The sequence below is a fragment of the Egretta garzetta genome, unplaced genomic scaffold (genome assembly GCF_000687185.1).
Source record: "Egretta garzetta isolate BGI_Z169 unplaced genomic scaffold, ASM68718v1 scaffold287, whole genome shotgun sequence".
Taxonomy (NCBI): domain Eukaryota; kingdom Metazoa; phylum Chordata; class Aves; order Pelecaniformes; family Ardeidae; genus Egretta; species Egretta garzetta.
This window is the reverse complement of record NW_009260435.1, coordinates 2,414,546-2,423,401: the sequence shown is the minus strand read 5'-3', so window position 1 is coordinate 2,423,401 and position 8,856 is coordinate 2,414,546. Positions and strand designations below refer to the sequence as shown.

General features: G+C 57.1%; 1 protein-coding gene across 1 annotated transcript; it reads left to right on the top strand.

The window, feature by feature from the left end:
* The first annotated feature begins 5,793 nt into the window (after nucleotides 1–5,793).
* Nucleotides 5,794–6,444, top strand: RPP25 (ribonuclease P and MRP subunit p25). The gene has a single exon (XM_009643921.1). The coding sequence runs from the start codon at nucleotides 5,794–5,796 to the stop codon at nucleotides 6,442–6,444; it is 651 nt and encodes a 216-aa protein (XP_009642216.1).
* The last annotated feature ends 2,412 nt before the right edge of the window (nucleotides 6,445–8,856 follow it).

Genomic DNA, 8,856 nt, shown 5'->3' with positions numbered 1-8,856 from the left:
GTCAGCGATCCCCTATGGGGCAGTGGGCACCCTCTGTGGGACAGGCAACAGCCTAAGGGGAGCCTGCAGCCCCCCCCGGCAGGACCATGTTTTAGGGGACCCCACAGCCACACTCCCGCACCGCCCTGCTCTCAGCTCCGTGCCACAGCCAGCCAGCATTTTGGGACTACCGACACTTTTTAAGTCACCTTGTTCCTGCTTTAAGCACGCACACCAGAGCCGCAGCGGCAGGGAGCATGCAGCTCACACGCGCACACCCTGCTGCCCAACATGCAGGAGACAGGCGCACGGGGTGCGGGCTCTTTGCCATTGCCCGCAAGCGACATCAGGGAAGTTGTTGTTTTAATGAAAAAACAGCCAAAGAAAAGCCCGGCCCTGCAGCGAGCATGCTGGCAGTACCAGAGGAGCTATTTCTCCCCCTGGGTTACTGCCAGTCCCACTCCCAGGGCTGCCAGAGGAGCTGCTGTGCTGATGGTTTTCCCATCTCAGCTCAGCCCCTGCGGGGCTGCTCACTGGGACATCAAAAAAATCCTACATCACTTTTTTCAAGAGCAGGAAGTTTCCCACTGCCCCCATCACCCTGTCTGTGTTCCTGTGGTGGTCTGCCTTGCACCCAGTTCTGCTCCATGTAGTCATTAATTAACAGCTTGCATGAAAGTGCAGAGGAGACTCTGATTGATTTGCCAGTGATGCCGAGGTTGAGAAGCCAAGGAAAGGACTGGATTGACTCACAGGTGGGCAGAACAGGGACAAAAAGCTCCTGAAGGGGGCATAAACCCCAAATCAGCCTGAGGACTCCATAGGCAGTGTCCCTCATCCTCAGCATCATCTCAAGGAGCCCTGTGCAGGCGACTTGGACCTCCTGCCTCCATGCTTGGCAAGCATGCCAGTGCCATGTCACAAAACTGGCTTTACGTAACAACTAAATCATCCTCCCTTCCCAGGGTCCAACCTCGAGCATCAGCACACTGTCATGCTTTATGGGGCACAGAGGGTCAGCAAGGACAACATCCCACCATGGGAAGGTGCAAAGAGAAAGGCAGGGAAGCACCTAAATCTCTGCATATGCCAGCCCTGGTTGCCAAACACCATTGGCAGATGAACAGCATCACTCTGTAGGAATGCTAGGAAGAAAACCTGGCAGAAACAGGGAAAACACCTAATTCACATATGGCAAAATAGAGGGGAGCAGGAAAATAAGCATGCCACAGATGACCCCATATCTGAGGGCCCAGCTGCCCACTCTAAGCACCTTCTGGCCTCAGACCCTGAGCTGCTGATCCCTGCAGAGAGCAGGACCCCTGTGCATCCAGCTCCATCCCCTGCACAACAGTGGGAGAGCAAGGGCTGGGAACACCAATAGCAAGGGAAGAAGTGGAGGGGGTTGTGGGTCCCCACTTGGGCTGCTGCTCATGGGGGTGCTCCAAGACCTGGAGTGGTGTACCAGCCCTGCCCTGACCTGCCCGCAGGCACCTGCCTACCCCATGGGCACCAAGCACTCTGGGGATTTGGATAACCGCAGCCCCACTCCCTGGGGAGGATTTCTCAGCAGCCTCAACTCAGTCCCCATTTTACCATCCTTATTTCTCATCTTTGGAGCTTTCTCTGCTATGGATTTGCTCTCTAACTGCTTCTTCACTGCTTTAGGTCCCCCAGTGCCTTCCCATCTCATTGATATTTTGGGGACAGCCAACTGCAGAGTTGTTCCTCACCCTTGACACTACCACATTTCTATCTGCCTGTCAGCTTTACAAGCAGAGATCTTCAGAAATCAAATGGATGCCTGCTCCCCTTGCTCATGGGGGATGTCTGGGGAGCTAAGGGCATAACACAAGGCCAGGGTAAAACCCTAGCTACCCAGTGCCCATCCCATGTTACCTGAGCAAGGCAGCAGGAGGAGGATGGTCAGGTTCAACCACAAGTCCAGATCAAGCCCCAAGTTCACAGCAAAGTGACAGGTTCAAAGTCAAGCCATAAAGTCAATCTGCAGGTCAAGCCCAGGGTCAGTACACAGGTTACAGTCCCAAGCAGCAGAGACCAGGCATCAGGATAGCTACAGCTAAGCCAGAGACCATCCACAACACAGCTCAAACTAGGACTAAATGCCCTAGGCTGAGCTTAAACAGAGCTCCTGGGCCAGGGGCAGGATGTGGGTGGGGGGTCTCAGGTGGGGCTGGTCAGGACCATTAGGGTTTATTAACGCCCTCAGGGCCCTTATAGTGTTTCCCTGCTTGTTGTACTGCAGCTCTGTGAAGGGACTTGCCCCGTAGAAGGTTTTTTTCCCCCCCTTTTCTTTTATTGAATTAAGATTATCTTGAGCTCTGCTGTTTTCTGTTTATGGTAGGTGCTAGTTCAGTTAGGAAAGAGCTGGTGCCACCCTAGTATGCTCCTAGGGTTTCTCTGGCACTTTGAGGCAGTCCCTGCACCCTGGGGAGGCTTGGGGTTGCATCCTATGGGACCTGGTCCCAGTGGCTTCATCGGCCTGCCGCCGAGTGCAATGTGATGAGTGCCTGAGACCTGAGCCAGGCCGATGTGACGCAGAGATGGATGTCGGCAGCGAGACTTTCCTTGTATCAGATGCTTCGACTTTCCGACCCACTCCCATGTAGGGCCACCTCGGATGAAAGAAAATATAGAGAGGGCAGGTGGAGGACAGGGGCTCGGGTTACTGCTCCTCTCCAGCTGCTGTCTTCTCCATTTTTTTCCCCCCCTTTCTCAGGTTTGGCTGGGGCTGCTGTCAGCTCTGGCTCTGCGCTGTCATCCCCTGCAGCCCTCTCCATCCCTGCCAGCCCTCCCTGCTTGGCTCCTCTGCCAAATGTCCCTTCTACCCTCACACCCCCTGTGGGGTTGGGGCCAGGCAAGAGGGTCCTGCAGGGATGGGGACCCTTCCCCTGAGATGGGATAGGACCCCCAGCCCTGTGGGGTGCTGGCAGCCAGTGTCACTGGGACGTGGGATGCTCAGAGAGAAACTGTAATGGAGAAAGGGAGGAAGAAACTGGTCCCTGGGTCCCGGTGTGACCAGAGCGGGTGCTGAGGGAGGACAGGCAGGCGATATGCAGGGTGTAATTGCTTTATTCTTATTTTTTCTTCCTTCCTGCCTTTACTATTTGCCTCTTCCCCATTTTAAACAACTCCTCATCCTCTTTCTCAGTGGTTTTCCCCGTTTTCTCCACCGCTCTGCCTTTGTCCCCCCATCCCTGCTCTCCTCCCTCTCCCACCCTGCCGTTCCCTGCGGCTGAGCTCATTTCAGCTATTCCTTTGCTTGGAATAACCGATCCACTCTGTTGTCCTCCAACAAATAAGCTGACAGGCTAATGAATGGCTTCAGATGGTAATTAGACAAGGGAGTTGCTAATAATGAATTTCATTTACATTTTAAGCACTGGAGAGGAAAAACAAGACCCTGTCATTAATGCCCCTCCCCCCCCGCTGCCGCAGCCTTTGCCTTGGGGGGAGTGCACCCTCCGCAGCCCTTTGGGGGATGCAGAAAGGCTTGGCTGTGATTGCGCCTCGCCTCCATTTCGGAGGCTGCAATAAGCAGGGTTTGTTAAGCAGCAATTAGAGGCGGCAGCGGTGGCAGGAGGGGGAGAAGCTGCTGCTGCTTCCATCTATAGGTGGGGAAGGCGCCCCGACGCTATGAAAAATGGGCCATGGGAGGCAAGCGCTGGTCCTGGGCCAGGAAAGAAGGGCTGGATGGTTCATCCAGCACCAAGGATTCAGCCGGCTGCGAGCTCAGCACTGAGCAGCCCAGGCTCGCCTGCAGCCCCGGCGCTGCCGGCCCTCGGTGGCCACATAACCCTCCCGTGCCACCAGCAGCGGTTTGCACACCCGAATAACAACTTGGGGGGGATTTCTCAGCTCCCTCAACCACACGCATTTGGCGCACAGTTGCTAAAATCCTTCCCAATTATTTTCCTAAGGTTTCAGCATCTTTCGAAGGCAGCAATTTCCCTGAGAGGCTTAATCCATCCCTGCCTGCCCAAGGAAGGAACCCAGTGCTTTCTGCAAGGATGCCACAAACAGTCATCAAGTGAAATGGGGAAAATGACATAATTTTGACTCATACGAGCAAGGGATTCATGGTGGAAGCGCGGCAACTAGGTGTGCTCACTACAGCAGAGCGCCGGGCAGGACTTGGGGGATGCTCAAAGCCCAAATCTGGCACTGGGGGTGAACCTGGGAGTGTGGCGTGCCCTGCCTCACTTTTCCCCTCTGTGCCAAAGGGGCCTCACAGGGTGTTGGCTGGATTAGGAAAAGGTGCTCTCCCATCCCCTTGGGTTTTCCAGTGCAGCAGGGCACTGCTCTGAGACAGAGCATCCCATTGCACGTGGGTGAGACACTGGTGCTCCCATCACCCACAGACACCACCCCCCCCCGGCCCTCGTCTGGTGGTCGGATCAGGGGGTGCCCCATAGAGAAAGCTGCTCTGGGGACCACAGGGATGCAGGGGCTTGCCCCAGCCGGGAGGGGATGGCCGCATCCCGCCTTGCCACAGCCTTCACCTCTGCAGACGTGGGATCGATTGATTCATTTATTTATGTATTTTTTCAAGCCCTGCTCAGAGGGAAAACAATCCAGGGGCCTCCAGAGGCCAGTAAGATTTGACTGCAAGTCAATACTCGGCATGTCTTTCCACTGTGCAATGATCCCCCAGCCAGCAGGGTGGGAGGCTGGGGGTGCTGGGGGCAGGCAGGGGACAGGGGCAGGTGGAGGGCCAGCCTGGGACAGGGACATCGCCTCTGCCCGGGGAAGGGACTGGGGCAGCAAGGGAAGATCTGGTCTGTGATGGGGATCTCCTGGGATGTGTTGGCAGTAAATACGACAGTGACTCCACGGTGGGCATGGGAGGGAGAGAAATGCCCCATGAAAACCCGCGATGCCATCTGCCAGGATCTGCGGGTCCCAGTGGCTTCTCTGATGGCTAACAAGGGCTGAGCTGAGCCTGCCAGCTTTCCCAAAGTACCTCCTGCATCTCCGTGCCATCCCTGGGGCGCAGCGTGGCTGGGATTCCTGGGCCCTCTGGGGATGCTGCTGGGGAGAGGGGGCAGGCAGGGAAGCAGGCCAGCCGGCTGCCCGTGCTCTGCTGGCATTCGCACTTAGCGTCCTTGAGCCCAGCAAGGGCCGGGAGAAGGGACCAGGTTCTCTTTAAGGGGGCAGGACTCTGGGAGCATCATGAAGGCAAGAGTGAGCTTCTCCCTCTGCCTTCCACCTTCCCCTCCTTCCCTTCCCTGCCTGCTGCTTCCCTGCCTGCATGCACCCAGCCAGGGACCTGGGCTCCCTGCCCTCCCCTTTGCTTTCCCCGGCACTCTCGGTGCTGGGCAGGGATGAAGGCAGGAGCTGGGTGCTGGGATGGGAGGCTGAGCGAGGGGAGGAGGAGGAGGAGGGGAGGGAGAGGGGGAGGATCTGCTAATTACACAGAACAGCTCTGGGGGCTGCTGAAGTCCAGAATGAAGCAAAGAGCAGCAGAAGCGAGTGCTGCAGTGGGAGCGGAGGAACCCAAGCATCACCGAGAGCCAGAGCCAGCCATCCTCTCAGCTGGGAGTGACTGGGGGCACCCAGGGAATCCTGCAGCCCTGTCCCCCCCGGGGAACAGCCTCCGGCACGACGACCAACCCTGCTGCCAGCTCCTCTGGAGCCAGCCCCGGGTGAGGAGCAGGGAAGGGGCTGGTTGTCCTGGGGACGCAGGGTTAAACCCAGCCCTCCTGCGGGCTGGGCTGGAGGGCAGCGGAGTCAGCCCTGCCATGGTCGCAGGGGGCTAGGAGCACGAGCTGATCCCTTGGGAAGGGGCGAAGGATGGCTGCCGAAGGAGGGGGAGCCAAGCCCATCGCCCAGTCCAGGATGGAGAACTTCCGAAAGGTGAGGACCTCGGAGGAGGAGAGCCCCTTGCCCTTCCCTGACCTGCCCCCAGATGTGGTGGAGATGAAAGTCAAGGAGGGCAGCAAGATCAGGAACCTGATGAACTTTGCCATGGCCCAGATGGAGCTGAAGGGCAGCCGGCAGATCGTCTTCAGTGGCTGTGGCAGGGCAGTCACCAAGACCATCACCTGCGTGGAGATCATGAAGCGGAAGCTGGGAGGTCTTCACCAGGTCACCAAGGTGCGCTACAAAACCTTGATGGAGGTCTGGGAGAACCAGGACCCGCTGCCTGGTGGCCCGGCGCAGAACCTGACCGTCCACAAGAACGTCCCCTCCATCTGCATCCTCCTCTCCCGAGACCCCCTGGATCCCAACCAGACGGGCTACCAGCCCCCGGAGCCCCAGCATGAGCTGGGGACACAGCTCAGTGAGGCAGCAGAAGACACGGCCAGCTCCTCCACCAAGAGGCTGAAGCGGCCCCTGCCACCTCCCTGCGAGGAGCTGCTGACCAAGAAGGTTCAGGTACAGGTACCCAACAGCCCAAGGGGCTCGGGGTCCATGGACCAGCAGCCGGAGCACCACCACTGACCCCACCACCTCCTGCCCCGACCAGCCATACGCCGGGGTATAGGCAGGGGTGTGCCCTCTATATAGGCAGGAGATCGTACGAGATCGTACGGTGGAGAAACTCTGGGGGTTTTAGCTGCTTTGCCGTGGATAAAGGCAGTGCCGTGCTTGCTCTGGGGTCACTGGTGTGCTGCAGCCATACACTGCCGCTGCTCTGGGTGACCCCCGTGCATGGGGGCTTGCTGCTGGGGGTAGGAGGAGTACCATGTCCCCAGATTTGGAGTGAGGGGTAAAGGGTTAAACCTGCCAGCCCTTGGTTATGGCCTGAGGCTGTGCGGGGGGGGGGTGGGGGCTGCTGAGGAGGTGTCAGGAGGAGTTGCTGAGGCCACCCAGAGGCAATGCCACCACCAGCCACTTTGCTGCAGTGACTCCCACAGAGCCAGAGCACCCATCGCCTTGCACCCAGGGGTGCCCAGACTGGGGAAGGCGGCTGCACATCACTGCTCCCCATTCCAATGCCTCGGCCATCAGGAGAGACAGTTTTGCCCCAAGCCTGTTGGAGTAATTACCTTCATTATCAAACCACTGCAATTACACCCCTCAAGGAGCTGTCAGGTTTATTAACGGTGGGCTCCGCACCCTGTGGCACTGTGATTTATCCTGAATAAAACACACAAACAAGCTCCTTCCCTGCGCCTATGGAGCCGAATACTGCGCTGTCGGCGGAACAGCAGAAGAAGATAAACCAACCCTTCTTCCTCCCCCATCAGATATTCAGGTCTTTGCTTTCCCAGAGGTGTTTGTAGGGTCTGGAGCTGGAGTGAAGCCCTAATGTCGGGAGCCAGGGGCAGTGGGGCAGCGCTCGGTGGGCTGTCATCATGGCTGGATGTGGTACCCGGTGTAGGACGGGGAGGTTTTGGGGTCATGGGCTTGGCTGCAGAGCCCTCATTGCAGGCTGGCTCCCTGGGAAAGCCCTTTGGAGCAAAATGCCTGCTTCTTTTGGGGGGGCAAAAGAGAATGAATGGAAAATAAAAGCACTTTAGAAATATTTGAAATGTGTCTACGGGGATCATCTTGGCTGCCGAGCATGGCACAGTGAGGGTGGAACTGTTGCTGCTGCTGAGCCAGGACAGGGGGATCCCAGCCAAACCCTGTCCCAAGGCGGGACAGGATCGGGACTGGTTTCTCCTATGTGCCTGGGCAGAAGCCTGGCCCCCGCTGGCACGGCAGAGCCTGGCAAAGCCCCGGCGCCAGCCCCTTTGGCTGGCACATAGGGGACCGGGGCAATGCAAGGAGGGCAGGGGATGGGTTATGGGAGCCAAGCAAGCCCTGATCCACCTGGCTCCCCTTGACCCAGCTCACGCAGCCCACGGTATGAATTAAATCAGTATTAATGAGCGTACCCTTCCCGAAAGCCATCCGGGAGGGGTGCTCTGGCAGCAGCTGCGTTATCTCCCTGCCTTGCTCCCATGCTCTGGGGACGGTGAGCATCCCCTCTTTTGTCACAGCTTTGCTTGGCTGGGAGCGGGAATGAAAGACAATGAGGGGAGCGAGGAGGAGGAGGAGGAGGAGGAAGTGGGGGGCTGTTTTGTTTGGCAATGACCTTGTTATCTCCCTCAGCAGGCAGCTGCTCCTCCAGGCTGGAGGTTCGCGCTTATCTGCCCTGCCGCAGGTTGATTCACTTCACTTATCTGCTGCCATGTAGTTGAATATTAATTTCCAATTGTTGGGGGGTTTTTTTTGTGATTTTTTTTTTTTTGTTGAATTTGGGCCTGGGAAAGCTTTGGGCTCCATCCCACGCAGCAATCGCTCTCCACTGCAGACACCATTCAGGTTCAACCCTCCGCCCCACATGCGAGGGGAGCACCAGGTACGGGCTCCTACCCCAAATGTACCAAAAATCACGCTAATAAATAAAAACCTCTACAAATCAGAGCCTAAAGACCGTCACGGCCATGCAGGTGAGAACTAACAGCCCTCCCCGGCCCTGCCTCGCTGTCGCCATGTCCCAGCAGGGAGAAAAAGAGGGGGAAAAAAATCAGTCATTTCTCCTTATTATTTTGTTAATGTGCAAAATTATTTTTAATTGATTTTATATGCAGGCGATTTCCAATCTTGCAGGCAACAGGAACCTGGGGATTTTGCACTCCTCACTGTGCTGGCTGAGGACCAAGGATTTCCCATGTGAGAAAATTGTTGAAAAAAATGACGACTGTAACCCCAAATACGAAGCATTTAAAATAGCATGATGGCATCACAGATCACGATGAGCTGGTGCTGCATAGCTGAGGCACGGCCCCAGGTGCTTGCAAAGGGCAATTTTGGGGGTTATTTTGCTAGCCCGGTGGCATCCTTTATGGTGGCCGGGGCAGCCCTACCCTCCTGGCTAGCCCACGGGGCAATAGCGGCTGAAGGCCAGCACCCTGCAAGCCA

Bases quoted from the DNA above. Each gene is read 5' to 3' on its own strand.
- RPP25 (XM_009643921.1), top strand. From the start codon at position 5,794: ATGGCTGCCGAAGGAGGGGGAGCCAAGCCCATCGCCCAGTCCAGGATG.